The sequence below is a fragment of the Sinocyclocheilus grahami genome, unplaced genomic scaffold, assembly GCF_001515645.1.
Source record: "Sinocyclocheilus grahami isolate Dianchi unplaced genomic scaffold, SAMN03320097.WGS_v1.1 scaffold456.1, whole genome shotgun sequence".
Lineage (NCBI taxonomy): Eukaryota > Metazoa > Chordata > Actinopteri > Cypriniformes > Cyprinidae > Sinocyclocheilus > Sinocyclocheilus grahami.
The window spans coordinates 110,763-127,905 of record NW_015505635.1 but is presented as its reverse complement, the minus strand read 5'-3'; the positions used below and the strand labels follow the sequence as shown (position 1 = coordinate 127,905).

Genomic DNA, 17,143 nt, shown 5'->3' with positions numbered 1-17,143 from the left:
ATTATAATAAGAAATCAGATAAACCATATACGTGAGCCTGGAGCACAAAAGCAGTCATAAGTAGCACAGGTATATTTGTAGCAATAACCAAAAATACACTGTATGGGTCAAATAGTTGTATCTCGGCCAAATATTGTCATATCCTAACAAACCATACATCAATGGAAATCTTTTTTATTCAGCTTTCAGCTGATGTATAAATCTCAATTTCAAATAATTGACCCTCATGACTTTTGTGTTTTTTGGTCCAGGGTCATATATTGTTGTAGTCATGTGTTTATTAGTCACGCTGAATCAATGAAAGCAGTTAAATCTTCAGTTTATTCAGCTACCGCTATAGGGATTTTCTGGATTTCTTCTCTTTAGGTTGGCTGGCCTTCGGATGGAGATTTACTACTGATCACAGAACCATGCTTCACTGACTAGATGCGCATGACAATCGCAGCGATTTAATTTCGATTTATCGTGCAGCCCTAGTTACAATATGCAGAAATCTCACTTTGAGACAAAGCGTTGGGATCGGCGTTCTTCATCTCTGTCCGCTGTGCAGGCGCACGTGCCGGAGACAGTTGTCCTGTCTGGAGAAGGTTTTCCCGCACAACTGACAGCGGAAGGGTTTCTCGCCTGTATGCACTCGTCTGTGCGTGATCAAACGCATCCGCTGCGTGAAGCCCTTCCCGCATTCCTCACAGCGGAACGGTCTGGGCCGCGAGAACGAGAATGCCGCCGAGTCGCCGGATCCGGATGAGCGTTCCTGTCGAGGAAGATTCAATCCGTACTCAACGTCTCCAGAAACGCCAAAGCCGAAAAAGAACAAACCAGATGAAGCCTGCGCCGCCGGATCCTCCATCATCACGTTCGAATCTGGAAGCATCTGGGATCGTTGCTCTACCAGACTCTCCGGATCGTCGAACGCTTTCGAACGCCACGAGTTTCCGTCTTCACGACGGGTTTCGTTCTTCTGTTCTGCTTGAACTTGATTCAGCTTCTGATCCACAAGCTCCTCCACCTGTTCGATCTTCATCTCAAACTCCAGGCCGCCGAGCTCCTCTTCCTCCGGCTCTGGTGAGGATGTGACGGGATCTTCTCGCTTCAGCTCCAGCGCATGGGAATGATGAGGCTTCTCTTCTGTGATGAGATCCTTCACCGGGCAGACCGAAACCACCTTCTCCTGACTGTGATCATCAGGCCGTGAATGAGCCGATACACCTGCTGACAAATACATGCATTCATGTGTCAATAAGAGGATTTACTAAGGGTGCTCCGATAAGAATATTTTTTGGGCCGATCACCGATTGTCGATCACAGGAAGCAGTATCTGCCGATACCGATCACCTATACCGATCTTTTTGAAGCCTTATTTTTATCACGTAGAACTATTTATAGTGATGCTCCAGTCAGGATTTTTAGACATTCATTCAGGGCCTGAATTTCATTTTTGAAAATAGGGGGAATTCCCCCCTTAGTTGACTCTTGTGGGGGTGCTTATACATTTTTTTTTTTTTTACATTTTTCAAAAATATATAATTATGCACCTAAATGTTTGATCATGCAGTGCATTTTTGTTTTTACAATGGGGCAATTGTTGCAATAGCTTACACACAGCACAAGCCTGATTTCGTGAGCTGTATGTGAGGCGGCCTCATGCCAGGTTCACACATACTCCGTTTGCAGTGCGAATGCAGTTCATGTAAGCGGTGCAGAAGCAGCAGGACTCATTATGCTTTCACACAGGAGTCTGCAAGTGATCCGTGGCTGTTTACCACAAACACAACATTTATACATTTTGATTTCGAATCTAAACGTTGTTACTGAAAATGCTTTTTGAGCATTGTGATTCTCTTTTTACGTAGTACAGTGATACAATCTTTCATAGACGTGTTTAAACGCAAAAAATATAAGCAAGAGTATGTATGAACCGGGCGTTATGTGTGCGCGTTTTGAGCATGCATGAGCCTCTAGGAGAGCGTTCAAGTGCCGAATTATATAAACACGGGCAACAATTAAAATGAAATTTTTTTTTTTATAAACTTTAGTGACGATGCAACACTGTGCAAGTGACAATTAAAGACCACCGACCAAACTTCCCCAAGCCATTATCGGCCGATAGCGATCGATAGCCGATCAATCAGAGCACCCCTAGGATTTACTCAATGCAACAATAAAACGAGCCGACTTATATACACACGTTGGCTCCACCCTTTCTGGCGGGCTAAAGTGCCATTGGTTTGTGCAGCTACTCAAACATGAACAAATCAGGCTTCAGTAACAGAGTAAACAGGAGTTTACCCCAATACACAACGTGAAGTGAATGTTCGAAAGGGAAACATTGTTTTAGGAAGATAAATAAAAAAAGCAAGAATAATCTGTCTTACTCTTATTGCTGGTTGGTTGTTGTTATTTAAAAATGGCACTAAAATAACATAACTTAATCAGATTATTGTGTTCAACTTCTCAGCTTTTGTTCATAAAAATAAAGCCAGCAAACAATGTTTTCCTTTCCAGCTGCTAAGAAATCGAACCGTCATATCAGATCATGAGCTCATGTGTTTTTCTGAAACACACTCTAAACAAATACAATAAGACTTCATAAGTCAACATGAAACCACATTTGCAGCTCCTTTTACTCCCATAATTTGATGTATTTCCAAGTTAAATGCATCAATAGGATTTACAATCATATTTAAATGCACATAACATATTTTTCGTGCATGAATACTTCCATTAAGACAGCGAGATCAGAACAGACAATAAATGAAGCTGTTAATAAATCTGAATATAAGAGTGTTTAATGAGAAAAAAACCTAAATGTGAGGCAGTAATGTGAATGTGGAATTACTGAAAGAACATTAAAAACATTAACAGCACCATAAATTACATATATCAAGTCATATTCATCAATACAGGTTTGATATTAAAGATGCTCTCTACAGGAACTCAGTGAATCAACCGTTAACATCTTTAGTAAAACTTGGGCCACTTTTTGATGGCCAAACATGGCCAAATCTGAACTGTGGCCCAAAAAGATGAAACAATGTGGCAATAGAATGCAAAGACAAACCAATCATAAACTCCAAAGCACTTACCTCAGTAAATATTCATGAGCTCTGTATAGTCACAGAAACGTCCATGTGCATCTGCTGGAAACCACTAAAAAGATGCAACTGTTAACTGGAGTAAAGAAGAAAGTATTATTTCTGCTGCATGTGTCAGAAGAATCAAATGGATGCGCAGTTATTAAAACAAGCTCATTAATATGCAAATAGGCACATGAACTCAGGAATTACAGATCAAATCATGATTACCCAGGGTTAATTCAGACAGAAACATAGAACAAGATAACAGAGGATTATGTGAACACATTTGGTTGACAATTTCCCAGTGAAAATCCCATTATAGTGATAAAAACATAAAATCTAAACGATTACACTCATCAGATTTCAGCATCAGGCTGTTTCACGCAAGTAAACTGCAACAACACACTTAAAGACATCATGAAAATAAAGGTTTGTGGGTCGCCACAACAAATATTTCCTTTAAAAACAGCCGTAAATTATAAAACGGGCATCAGGATTGGAAGTGTTATTAAATTGCAAAGAAAGATTTTTTGGAGTTGTAAATATTATTGGAGAGCATGTGGCTTCTTAAACAGAATAAAGCACGCAACATATTTCATAGAATTCTATGCAGTGATAAAGGATATGTCAATTAGCATTGCATTATACTTTATTACAATGAAAATTATTAATAATTATAATAAGAAATCAGATAAACCATATATGTGACCCTGGAGCACAAAAGCAGTCATAAGTAGCACAGGTATATTTGTAGCAATAACCAAAAATACACTGTATGGGTCAAATAGTTGTATCTCGGCCAAATATTGTCATATCCTAACAAACCATACATCAATGGAAATCTTTTTTATTCAGCTTTCAGCTGATGTATAAATCTCAATTTCAAATAATTGACCCTCATGACTTTTGTGTTTTTTGGTCCAGGGTCATATATTGTTGTAGTCATGTGTTTATTAGTCACGCTGAATCAATGAAAGCAGTTAAATCTTCAGTTTATTCAGCTACCGCTATAGGGATTTTCTGGATTTCTTCTCTTTAGGTTGGCTGGCCTTCGGATGGAGATTTACTACTGATCACAGAACCATGCTTCACTGACTAGATGCGCATGACAATCGCAGCGATTTAATTTCGATTTATCGTGCAGCCCTAGTTACAATATGCAGAAATCTCACTTTGAGACAAAGCGTTGGGATCGGCGTTCTTCATCTCTGTCCGCTGTGCAGGCGCACGTGCCGGAGACAGTTGTCCTGTCTGGAGAAGGTTTTCCCGCACAACTGACAGCGGAAGGGTTTCTCGCCTGTATGCACTCGTCTGTGCGTGATCAAACGCATCCGCTGCGTGAAGCCCTTCCCGCATTCCTCACAGCGGAACGGTCTGGGCCGCGAGAACGAGAATGCCGCCGAGTCGCCGGATCCGGATGAGCGTTCCTGTCGAGGAAGATTCAATCCGTACTCAACGTCTCCAGAAACGCCAAAGCCGAAAAAGAACAAACCAGATGAAGCCTGCGCCGCCGGATCCTCCATCATCACGTTCGAATCTGGAAGCATCTGGGATCGTTGCTCTACCAGACTCTCCGGATCGTCGAACGCTTTCGAACGCCACGAGTTTCCGTCTTCACGACGGGTTTCGTTCTTCTGTTCTGCTTGAACTTGATTCAGCTTCTGATCCACAAGCTCCTCCACCTGTTCGATCTTCATCTCAAACTCCAGGCCGCCGAGCTCCTCTTCCTCCGGCTCTGGTGAGGATGTGACGGGATCTTCTCGCTTCAGCTCCAGCGCATGGGAATGATGAGGCTTCTCTTCTGTGATGAGATCCTTCACCGGGCAGACCGAAACCACCTTCTCCTGACTGTGATCATCAGGCCGTGAATGAGCCGATACACCTGCTGACAAATACATGCATTCATGTGTCAATAAGAGGATTTACTAAGGGTGCTCCGATAAGAATATTTTTTGGGCCGATCACCGATTGTCGATCACAGGAAGCAGTATCTGCCGATACCGATCACCTATACCGATCTTTTTGAAGCCTTATTTTTATCACGTAGAACTATTTATAGTGATGCTCCAGTCAGGATTTTTAGACATTCATTCAGGGCCTGAATTTCATTTTTGAAAATAGGGGGAATTCCCCCCTTAGTTGACTCTTGTGGGGGTGCTTATACATTTTTTTTTTTTTACATTTTTCAAAAATATATAATTATGCACCTAAATGTTTGATCATGCAGTGCATTTTTGTTTTTACAATGGGGCAATTGTTGCAATAGCTTACACACAGCACAAGCCTGATTTCGTGAGCTGTATGTGAGGCGGCCTCATGCCAGGTTCACACATACTCCGTTTGCAGTGCGAATGCAGTTCATGTAAGCGGTGCAGAAGCAGCAGGACTCATTATGCTTTCACACAGGAGTCTGCAAGTGATCCGTGGCTGTTTACCACAAACACAACATTTATACATTTTGATTTCGAATCTAAACGTTGTTACTGAAAATGCTTTTTGAGCATTGTGATTCTCTTTTTACGTAGTACAGTGATACAATCTTTCATAGACGTGTTTAAACGCAAAAAATATAAGCAAGAGTATGTATGAACCGGGCGTTATGTGTGCGCGTTTTGAGCATGCATGAGCCTCTAGGAGAGCGTTCAAGTGCCGAATTATATAAACACGGGCAACAATTAAAATGAAATTTTTTTTTTTATAAACTTTAGTGACGATGCAACACTGTGCAAGTGACAATTAAAGACCACCGACCAAACTTCCCCAAGCCATTATCGGCCGATAGCGATCGATAGCCGATCAATCAGAGCACCCCTAGGATTTACTCAATGCAACAATAAAACGAACAGTTCCAGCTCTAAAGTCTGTATATGAATTCCATATTAACACGTCAGATGCAACTAATCATTAGGTTAATGAACTACATTACTTACTGCAAAAAAAATCTGATAATCATCATTATTAACACTTTATGGTTTTTGCAACACTGGTGACTTTTAATATATTTACATAAAAATAACAACAAAAATACAATTGATAGATAATGTATTTTATTGTTTTTATTTGTTTTACGTAAATTATATATTAAAAATTATATAATCAACTTATATATATATATATATGTGTGTGTGTGTGTGTGATTATATATATATATATATATATATATATATATATATACAGTGGGGCAAAAAAGTATTTAGTCAGCCACCAATTGTGCAATTTCTCCCACTTAAAAAGATGAGAGAGGCCTGTAATTTTCATCATAGGTATACCTCAACTATGAGAGACAAAATGAGAAAAAAAAATCCAGAAAATCACATTGTAGGATTTTTAAAGAATTTATTGGTAAATTCCTCGGTAAAATAAGTATTTGGTCACCTACAAACAAGCAAGATTTCTGGCTCTCACAGACCTGTAACTTCTTCTTTAAGAGGCTCATTATTTCCTCTCTGACATTCATTAGAAAGCCTTATTGAGTTTACACAACACAAATTAATCTGCAGATCAAGCCACACAGAAACAAACACAGTCCTGCAATACATAACAGTGTAAATTACAGCACTCCCGGCCAGTGATCCATTAAGACACGAGAGGACTTTATCCAACATATCCATCAGAAAGTCATGGATTTTTATTGTCAATAGAAAAATGGTGCTCCCATATTAAATAACCCACACAAACAAAAAATACAGCAGAACAGCATAGCACAGGCTTTACAGGTTATAAAAAAATGAAAACATTTAGTACTTTCAAACGATTAATCGCATCCAAAATAAAAGTTTTTGTTTACATAATATATGTGTGTGTACTGTGTATATTTATTATGTGTATACATACAAACACATGCATGTATATATATATATATATATATATATATATATAAGAAAAATACATTGTTTATATATATTAAATATTTATGTATACAATACATTTTAAGATTATAAACATATAGACATGTAAATATGTAATATACATAGTACACACACATAGGCTATATTATGTAAACAAAAACTTTTATTTTGGATGCAATTAATCACGATTAATCGTTTGACAGCACTAATTTATATATAAATGCAATGCATTTTATGTTTCAGACAAGGTTTAACAAATAGATTTTAAAAAAAGGATATAAAAGTACTCTGTTGACCAGCTACTCAAAAAAAGGCAGTATATAAAGCAAAGCAATGCTGTTTTATAATTGATCATACAAAATATGTGACGAATGTCAAACGAAGTCATGGCATTTCATGAATCACCAGTACGCATACGCCTCTTCTTCGGTGTGGCTGCGCTGGTGTAGTTTGAGCGAGTTTAAGTGCGAGTAGGACTTGCCGCACTCCTCGCAGCTGTAGGGTTTCTCTCCGGTGTGCGAGCGCTGGTGTGAGATCAGGTGTGAGTTGCAGTAGAAGCCTTTTCCGCACTGCGGGCAGGTGTAGGGTCTCTCTCCGGTGTGGATGCGCTGGTGGATCTTCAGGTAGAAGCGTGTGGTGAAGGTCTTTCCACACTGAGGGCAGCGTGAGCTCCTCTCCGCCGCTGATGGATTCGCACGCTCGCCTGTTCTGTACGCTTCCTCCACGTGGTGCTGCGCACTCGGATCTGGCCGACGGATTTCATATCGCTCGCCTGATTCCAGAGGAGACGTGTCCAAACTCTGGGTTTCGGCGTTCATGGGATATTCCTCAGAGACGGGTGAATTCCACAATCCGCTGGGCTTCATTTCACTCGTCAGGATGAAATCACTGCCTGCTGATTGAAGTGCAGAGAACAGAGGGCTAGGACAGTTGCTATGGTAACCATATGTCTTCTTTACCCCGGACATGTCCTCTTTTTGGACCTTAAAAAATTTCTAAATCGCCCAAAATTTCCAGGATTCGGCCTTTGCTTTCTATAAACGCCATTCATTGTGTGCATTTTTGTGTTAAAGTGCCCCTACTAGTCCCCAGCAACAGGTTGACATGCATGCAAGGTCAAAAAACACTTTCATTGTCTTATAATACGTGTCCCTGTAGCACAAAAGCAGTCATAAGTCGCTGGGGTATATTTGTAGCAATAGCCAACAATACATTGTATGGGTCAAAATGTTCAATTTTTCTTTGATGCCAAAAATCATTAGAGTATTAAGTAAAGATCATGTTCCATGAAGATATTTTTTTTGTAAATTTTATACAATAAATATATCAAAACTTAATGTTTGATTAGTAATATGCATTGCTAAGAACTTCATTTGAACAACTTTAAAGATGATTTGATCAATACTTAGATTTTTTTGCACCCTCAGATTCCAGATTTTCAAATAGTTGTATCTCGGCCAAATATCTCGGTCCTATCCTAACAAACCGTACATCAATGGAAAGCTAATTTATTCAGCTTTCAGATGATGTATAAATCTCAATTTCCAAAAATGTACCCTTATGACTGGTTTTGTGGTCCAGGGTCACATATGCATTTATTTTTACCTTACTTGCTCAATGACTCCCAAACGATTCGCTCAACGATTAATTTTTCCAAACCCCACTTTTGCGTGACGCTAATCTGCGGTGATTGGTTCGATTGGTCTCATGTTATTTTCATCTCGCCTGTAATGCCTGAAAAAGCAGTGTTTGTGAGCGCAGTGCTGCTTTGTGTACAACGATACCGGGGAAACCGCTATTTTACGCTCCAAAAGCGGCACCTAGTGGCAAAGAATGAATTTGCATTTTCTTTCAGACCAAAGAGAAAGGCGGGCAATATGCTAATGTTTCATGTTGATGTCAACATGAAACGGCTTATGATGTTTTAAAAACGACTCGTTTCAATGATTCAGAGTCGACTCTTTCTTTTGAGAGACAATAACTTTATACACAGTGCACTTTCAGATTTAAAACTTTGCAGGACGTTTTCATTCACTTAGAACTGTGTTACACACTGCATGAAAGGTAATTTTCAAAAATCCATTATAGGGGCACTTTAAAGCCCCGCACAAGACTGTTTTCTTAATCCTGCTCCCAATTTCTGACCATCACCGTCTGCTCACGCAAACACTCTAATATTGCATATAATTTTCGTGCATCAGGAAGCCGCTATCAATATCGCAGTATTTAAATCACTTTGGATGCAGCTCATGTTAGATGCAGGGTTGCCAAATCCGCATTTCTCCCACGGAATTGGGCTGATTTTAAACTGCTGCAGGCGGGTTGATTTTCTCCCGTGGGTTAAAGGTTTGAAATATTGCATGAATTCCATTTGAATGAAATGCTTGTATTGACACATTTTGCATTCTACCTATGATAAAACTGTGGTAGATGTTACGTTTTGTGAAGGATGGCCACTAGTAGGAAGCCTTTTAGCTTTGTTTATGATCAATCTGCAAAATATGTATTTTAGATATGGAAATGACATATTTTGAGTTTGTATATGGGATATGGTCATTGCATTACTTTGGGGGCTACTTTAACCCCCCCATCTGCGTCCTGCCCCCCACTGTCCTCTAAAATAGAGTCACCCTAACAGTTGCACCAGAGTGTAATTTACATGTACAACTGACCTATCAGTAAGCCCCTTATTTACGGTTGTGAACTCGGACAAACAAACGTTGATAACGGTCTTACAATGACAGAAATCAGTGTGAAACCTTTGTCCCAAGATGTTTTTTATACATTTTTGACAGAAAAACCACCATTCAAGTGGGAATTAAATATGCCATGGAGGGATATATAAAAGATTTTAAAATAAACTAGATTAATTTGGAAGCGAGGGTTTACAGACAACAATGCAAGCGGGAGAGGTCCTTGCACACGGAGTCTGAAATTTTCACATGCATTTTTTCGTATTCGTCATCCTAAAAATTTGTCACGCACAGAAACTTGATCCGAGACGTTACGAGCACCTCCCATCCTCCCGATAACTTTCAAACATGTCAAAAAAAATCGGATGCTGTCGGTTTAAATTCGTGGCTTATGTGACGTCCAAAAAAGTTTGAGTACCTATTAGACAAGGTTAACGGAGGCCGAACAGAACAAAACTTGGTGGGCCTGTTTGACACACGACCCCAAAGGTATGTGATAAATTTGAAAGAAATCAGCCACTGGGGGGGCGATATCACATGTTTCAAAGGCATAAATGACTGTACATTGCACAGTTTTTCACATATACACACAATATTCTTATCATATGATAGAACTCCTCATTCTGGACAACTTTGCTTCTAGAACCACTGCTGCCAATCAAATCGTTTGTTAAATGATTGAGAAGACGTAAAAAAAAAAACTACTTTTGCGAACTAGTCCTAGGTTTTTTTACTGGAAAAAAACACTGCAGTACAATTCTCTGGACTCTCTATGTCAATAATTATCAAAAAAATATTGAAATTTACCCTTAGGGAAGTTATAATGGGGTCGTTTAGAAAAGGGGCCTGTCCAAATATACCCAAAATCCTATAAAGCCTAAAGGAAAACTCAAAACTTCTCGAATCCTGGTGAGCACATGCGTGGTGATTCTAAACAAGCATGCAAAGTTTTAAGGTGATTGGACCTTAAATTGGACGGTGATTGGACGGCACTATAACAGTTAAATAGGATTCAAAAACACTGTATTTCTATGGTAAATTACCTCAACTTGCAGAAAGCGTTCATACATTCACGCATACACTAGATCTTTCCATTGTACGATCGATCTCTAGATTCTGGACAGCTTTGCCTCTAGGACCACTGCTGTCATTCAAATTGTTCTTTAAATATTTGACATTATATTGTAAAACTATTATTGCGAACTCCTCCAATCTGACCAAAGGTGGTGCTATTACAGTCATAAATGTTAATAAACTTCATATTTCTATGGTAAATTACATGCAGTTGCCAAAAATGATATTTTTTAATCATTGATTTAGCTAGTTACAGCCTCTACAGTGTCTTTTTCCTTATTTGCTTAAATGCCTTAAGCGCTTAAACCCCAATAAAATTGAACCCTCTGATGTTGTTCGGTCACGTTTGATGGAAAACTGTTACGTTGTTGTTTTTTTTACTTCATTGGAATAGTACAAAACTTGGTAAATGTTTTGGTACTTGCTATGTGAACACAAAAAAAATTATAATAATGGACATGATTCGAAAAGATAAAAAGGTCCAGAAGAAAACAGTAACACTTGTATTGTTCAAGGTCAAAAATGACTGCAATTGAAATGAATGGAAGCGAATTGCAACTAGTGGAAACATTTGGTACTGCACTCAAATAAAACCTTACTGAAAGCTCATTTTTTGCGATATCAACCTCAAATTTGGAACACATCTGGTTTAAATTTATAGCTTTGATTTTCTTGCAGATTTTGAGTAAAACATGTTTTGGAAAATATATATTTCATATAAAATTGTTAAATATTATTTTTGTGCGCATTTCATAATAATAAAAGTTAAACTTCTATAACGTTTTTTTTTTAGTTTCAGTTAAACTTTTTTCATTTCAGCAAATAATCTGCCAACTGTCTTTTTAAAAAAAGAGACCAAATTTAATCTGCACTCCAAAGCTTTCAAGATTTATGACAGTTAAAGTTGAAAATATACGCTTTCAGGTCTATGCTCAAAAAGCAGTTAACAGGTAATAAATGGATCATAAGTGTTCCATAAATATAATTTAGTACCATAAAAATACAAAATATTAAATTAAAAATACAGGACATTCAAGTCATTGAAATAATAATAAAAAACAAATCGGTCATTTTTGACCGCCACACAAACAACACCAGAGGGTTAAAAACAGAACCAGAATTTGTTCAATAAATCATTATTGAATAAAAAAAGAAGCAATTTTGTGTTTAGGTTTACCCCCTACTGTACCGAAACCAGTCCCAAAACTAATTTTTGTGTTACACCCCGACTTATATATACTGTGCACTAAATCTGATGCTTCATAAAGCAGCTAAAAAGGTCCCTAATTCTAAAGACTAGTTAGTTTGGCTAGTACTGATCTCTCACCCTCTCTAGCTTGTCCTGTTGTTCCTGCACTGAAACAGTCCTGGTCTTGCACCTCTGGACCCAACAGGCAAAGAGCAGGAGATACTAGAATAAAAACAGTGTGGAATCATTCAAACAAGTATAAAACAACTGAGAATGTTAGAGATTAGAATGTTATATTTGACAATCATAAAAAGGGAATACTTGGTAGCTCTATCATAATTTGTAAAAGCATGGTTATTTTAAGAATGTGTGTGTGTTTTACTCGGTCCGCTGTCCCACTGTCCGTCCTCCATGTGCTCCTCTTTGATCAGAATGGATTTGATTCCATCTTCCTGCGTTTGAGAATGACAAGAAATCAAGACAACATATAACAAATATTGACGAAGAATCTAGTAATGAAGCAGTCCTTACATTTAGTGCAAATGTCTGTGCTGAAGAATCGTCTGTGTACGTCTCTGTCTGTGCTTCTCCGTCATGATTTTCATTGAACTTTACAAGGTTGAGGTTCACCTCTAATGAGAAAAAGAAATAGTGGAAAAAAACACGAAACTCAACAGTAACAATGCATGCATCTGCATGGATTGAATGCTTGAAACAAAACTTCTGGCATCATTTACTCGCCCTCATGTTACATTTACATCTATGAATTTAGCGACTTACAAAAGAGAAACAAAAGCAATTTGTCAAAGAGCCAACAATATTCTTAATATACAATGACTATTTTCTTTATTAGAGACAGCTTGATTAGGAAGCAATCTAGAGAAGAGGAGAAATGCAGAGAAAACCTTTTAATAAATTGATTATTTATTGAATGGATGAAATAATTTAATATATATATATATATATATATATATATATATATATTAGGGGTGTAACTGTTTGCAAAATTCACGGTACGGTTCAATACGATACAGTGGTGTCACGGTTCGGTACGTTTTCGATACAGCAAAAAGAAAGAAATGCCAGAGAAATTTTTTTACATTTATTAAAACACATTTTTTACTCTGAACAATGATGGAGCTATACTTGACCCATCTTCTGGGGTGTCTTCTTAGCAGCATATAAAACAAAAACAGCTCCGGTTTGAAGTATTCCAGCTGATGTAGCAGATTAATCTTTTCCAATAAGTTTAAATCGATTTGTACCTTTTATGGGCATTTTTTACCTTTATAAAGCCATTTTTCTAAAAGTGTGCATCACCTTTTGAGTCTTTTTTTCTCTCTTTCATTTAATAAGCCATTAAGACATTTGGGCTGTTGCCAAGCAAATGGAGTCAGTATTGACAAAATTCATCTTTGCAATGCAGAGGAAACAGAAGTTGCATCTGAATGGCATTTAGATGCGTTTACACACACTGTTTAAAGCAGCTCAGAGAGACACGCAATGCTTTAACCTGCAGTTACAAATGCATAAATAATGTTTTGATATTTTAAACATAAAACGTTGACAACTGATGTTTGAAATTATTTAAAAAATGTAAAGATACTTTAAATGTGAAATTAAAACCGCCAGTAGGTGGCAGCAAGTCACTGTTAATAAGTGATTCATTACGATTGAACCGAATCGTTTAAAGGTTGATTAATTCAAGAACGAAACACCGTCATGTTGCTCAGAGACACAAAACAGTGCTGTGGCTGTTTGGATTTATTTTTGTTTTTGGCGAAATTGAGCAAAAACAGGCAATATGGTGTCAAAAACGTAAGTCTATTAATTAACTTCTTGTTTATTGAACTGTTGTAAAAATCATTTGTAATCATGCTGATTTTTGGAGGGAAAAAACGGCACTCTTCGTGTGATATTGATTAACTATATGAAATTATGTAAATATATACATTTTATGTCCCCATATCTTGAATTTTGTGATCATTCTAAATACATTTTAATACTGAATCATGCAGAGAAAGAACGCACTCTCTATGCGCACGCGCACTAATCTAACCTAATAGAATATGCTGTAATAGGATTAGTCCAACGAATCGTTAGGTTTGTAATGCGTACCGAACCGAAAGCCTCGTACCGAATGGTTCAATACAAATACGTGCATCGTTACACCCCTAATATATATATATACACCTTTATTCCCCAAAAGCAGTCCATAAGACATGTTAGAAAGAGTGAAATATTTTTAGTGATTAATAACTAAGCTATCAAATGACTGCATAATTGCATGCTAAACATCTTCTGAATATTGCATGAAAGAAGGAAAATCATATGGTTTGGGAACGACATGAACGAAATGACAGAATGATCTTTTTTTGTGCGCGAGTTTTGTATCCCCATTAGTAATAATAACACCAGTGCGCATTAATTTTGGTACCAATGTTTATATGTTTTATGACATGTTTTTTTTTGTGAATTTATGATTTTTTTTCCTCCCCCAAAAGTAGTCCACAGGACTTAGAATGAGTAAACTATTTTCAGTGCTTAATAACTAGTGACTATCTAAACAAGACTTTAAACATAGAGCACAAGCCATCTTCTAGACAACTTTCATTCGCTTTCATTGCATGCTGCGCTAAATCTTCTGAATGTTGCATGAAAGAAGGAAAATTATATTTGGTGTAAATTATCCTATAAGTAATAATAACACCAGAATGCATCAATCTGATAGCTATGTTGATATGTTTTTGCAAGAGTACTAAGCACTTAAATTTAAAGTCAACATGAATCTGAATTTGCAACACACTTTTTCTCCACTGTAAATTATGAAAAGTGGATGTAACGAACCAGATCAGAGTGCAAGTTCACTGTCCAGGTTTACCTTTACCTTCACTGCATGGTTTGGACTTTGGAGTTTGAACCGAAAGGCTCTTTCTCTGACCATAAGCCGGACACTGGCAGGAAACATCGCGGGTCTGCGGCTGTCAGACGGACGCAAACACACACAGCAATGAAGCAGCTCCTGATGGATGCATGCAGGGATGGGCAGTATTTATGATGCATGTATTTTCAAATATGTATTTCAAATATAAAATAGGATTTTCATTCGCAAACTGTTGGTTACTTTAAACCTAACCTTCCTCTGGGAGGTCACAGGGATATTATTTCTCCTCTTTCCTACTTGTTTCGCTTCTGTTTCAGTTTTTATAACCATTTCTTATACGTGTCAGCAAGTTGTCTCTTTTTAGCATGTGTGTTTGGCTCAGTGTTATTTTTTAGGATTACTGATAAACTACTGTAGTTTGATTTGTATTAGTTATTTATTTTAATGTTAGTTACATTATGTCTGAATGTATTATGTCTGTATAGGTCTTTCATTAAGTTTTAGTTTTATTTAATTTGAGTTATTTTAATACTTCAACAAACTAAATGGAAATGAAATAATATATATAAATGTGTATGTACATATACAGTATATACGTGTGTGTGTGTGTGTGTGTGTGTGTGTGTGTGTGTGTGTGTGTGTGTATGTGTGTGTGGTTGTACACACACACATGTAGTTGTTTTTTTGGTGTTTGGCTTAGTGTTGTGTTAGAATCATTATTATACTCTTATACCTTTTGTTCTTTAATATTTGAATTGTTTTTAGCTTTAATTTTTAGTTTTTCATTTAAATGTTAAGTTTTGGAATGTTGTTGTATGCATTTGTCATTTTTATTTAATTTCTTTATTTTTAAAATGTGTATAAGTAGTATTTATAAAGTTTTAGCATTGTATTTGTTTTTAGTTGTTTTAATGCTACAATTGATTGCTTCTGTTGTCCTCAGTTGGAAGTCGCTTTGGTTAAAAGCGTCTGATAAATGACTAAATAAATAAATATGTGAATATTTGATCTGTTAACTGGTTGCACATGTCAGATTTATTGCATGACTCGGGCAGAGAATAGCTGTTGCTGTTAAACATTGTCAACTGAGTCAGTGTAATGGTGAAGGAATAGATCAAATTGGCCAATTGATGGAAGGTTTGCAAAGAAAAGTATTTTTTAGTATTTTTAAAATACAAAAATACAGTAGTTTATTTTGATGCATGGTGTGGCTGCTGTATTTTGTAGTTTATTTGCATACAATTAAAATTAAGGTATTTTGTATTGTATAATATTTTATTGTTTCAACCCTGGATGCATGCATGGATGAACGAACGCCCATCTACCCTCACAAAAACCACTCTATCTGATGTTAACAGCAATAACGCGTTGATAACCCATAGTATTTTCAATGGCACTTGTTGTGAGGGTAGTCGCGCTTACCTTCGCAGCTGGTGACGCACCGACGGTGTGCACGGACGGAACGGCGGTCTCGGTCAAACACAGGACTCTAGCGAAGCCCATCTCGTGTTGCGTTACATTCTGAAAGCATTCAGGCGTGAAATGCCGCGAGCACAAGCGCGAGTTCTCCGTTATTCCTCCTTCCTCGAAGTGTAAAAACTCCAGCCAGCGCGCGCGTAACCACGGTGCTTTAGGGATGGGAAACAACGTTTTAAGAGGAAAGCATCCGAAAATGCATCTTTTCACCATCTCTAGCGAGGCCAGTTATATGTGGCGTTGTGTGACAGGTTGAAGGGTCGCGGGCTATTGGCTGAACCGCAGCGGGGCCTTGCATAGGTCAGCAGCGACATGAAGTCGTTTCAGCGGAAGCGCAAGTTGCTATATTACGATTAAAGATGAAAACGCGCAGGTGTGTCTGGAGTTACGCGTACCTCTCTGTCCTCTCTGGCCGCTGTTGTTGACTTGTATTCCCACGGAGCGCAGGTTCGCTTGGCTCTGTCGCGCTGACCGCAGCTCGCTCTCGGTGAACTGGAGCTTGACCAGCAGCGTCTCCGTCTCCATCTGGCGGCGCGTCATCTCCAGCTCCACCGCGCGGCTCATCTCCAGCAGCGCGCATTTGGCGAAGCGCTCGAGGATCGACGCCAGCTGCGCGTGGATATCCACCGATGAGGACATTACAGTCGCTTAAGTGGCGAATAAAGTCTGTGGTTTAGATGCTGCTCGTTTGGCAGAGAGTCTCGCGTCCGACCTGCTGCTTTCCTTCGGTGAATGCCGAGCGCGCATCAATAGAGTTTACACAAATCGCACAAAACACTTGGCCATTTCCTAGTGAAGCACGTCACCGTTTAAAGGACCAATAGATTTTGGGCTGTTGCTTTTAAAATACCGTAAATGCTAGTTTAGAAGCCCACAACAACAACAACAACAACAACAACAAC

General features: G+C 38.1%; 2 protein-coding genes across 3 annotated transcripts; both read right to left on the bottom strand.

Moving 5' to 3' along the window:
• Nucleotides 1-260: 260 nt before the first annotated feature.
• Nucleotides 261-4,975, bottom strand: LOC107552669 (zinc finger protein 594-like). The gene is made up of 2 exons (XM_016234610.1): nucleotides 4,282-4,975; nucleotides 261-1,209 (listed from the first exon to the last, which is right to left on the bottom strand). Exons 1-2 carry the CDS (start codon nucleotides 4,973-4,975, stop codon nucleotides 530-532), a joined length of 1,374 nt encoding a protein of 457 aa, XP_016090096.1. The 3' UTR covers nucleotides 261-529.
• Nucleotides 4,976-7,207: 2,232 nt separating this feature from the next.
• Nucleotides 7,208-17,042, bottom strand: LOC107552690 (zinc finger protein with KRAB and SCAN domains 7-like). 2 transcript variants are annotated; one of them, XM_016234635.1, is made up of 5 exons: nucleotides 16,637-17,042; nucleotides 12,413-12,513; nucleotides 12,264-12,333; nucleotides 12,020-12,103; nucleotides 7,208-7,820 (listed from the first exon to the last, which is right to left on the bottom strand). In XM_016234635.1, the coding sequence occupies exons 1-5, from the start codon at nucleotides 16,878-16,880 to the stop codon at nucleotides 7,327-7,329; spliced, it is 993 nt and encodes a 330-aa protein (XP_016090121.1). In that variant the 5' UTR covers nucleotides 16,881-17,042; the 3' UTR covers nucleotides 7,208-7,326. The 2 variants fall into 2 exon arrangements, with proteins under 2 accessions (XP_016090121.1, XP_016090122.1); XM_016234636.1 differs by having other exon boundaries at nucleotides 7,208-7,817.
• Nucleotides 17,043-17,143: the final 101 nt, after the last annotated feature.

Bases quoted from the DNA above. Each gene is read 5' to 3' on its own strand.
- LOC107552669 (XM_016234610.1), bottom strand. From the start codon at position 4,975: ATGTATTTGTCAGCAGGTGTATCGGCTCATTCACGGCCTGATGATCAC. The intron at 1,210-4,281 runs GAAGAACGCCGA...ATTTGTCAGCAG, and splicing joins CCTGCACAGCGGACAGAGAT to GTGTATCGGCTCATTCACGG.
- LOC107552690 (XM_016234635.1), bottom strand. From the start codon at position 16,880: ATGTCCTCATCGGTGGATATCCACGCGCAGCTGGCGTCGATCCTCGAG. The intron at 12,334-12,412 runs GTAAGGACTGCT...TCTCAAACGCAG, and splicing joins CACAGACATTTGCACTAAAT to GAAGATGGAATCAAATCCAT. The intron at 7,821-12,019 runs GTGAGAGATCAG...CACTTCAATCAG, and splicing joins AACAGGACAAGCTAGAGAGG to CAGGCAGTGATTTCATCCTG.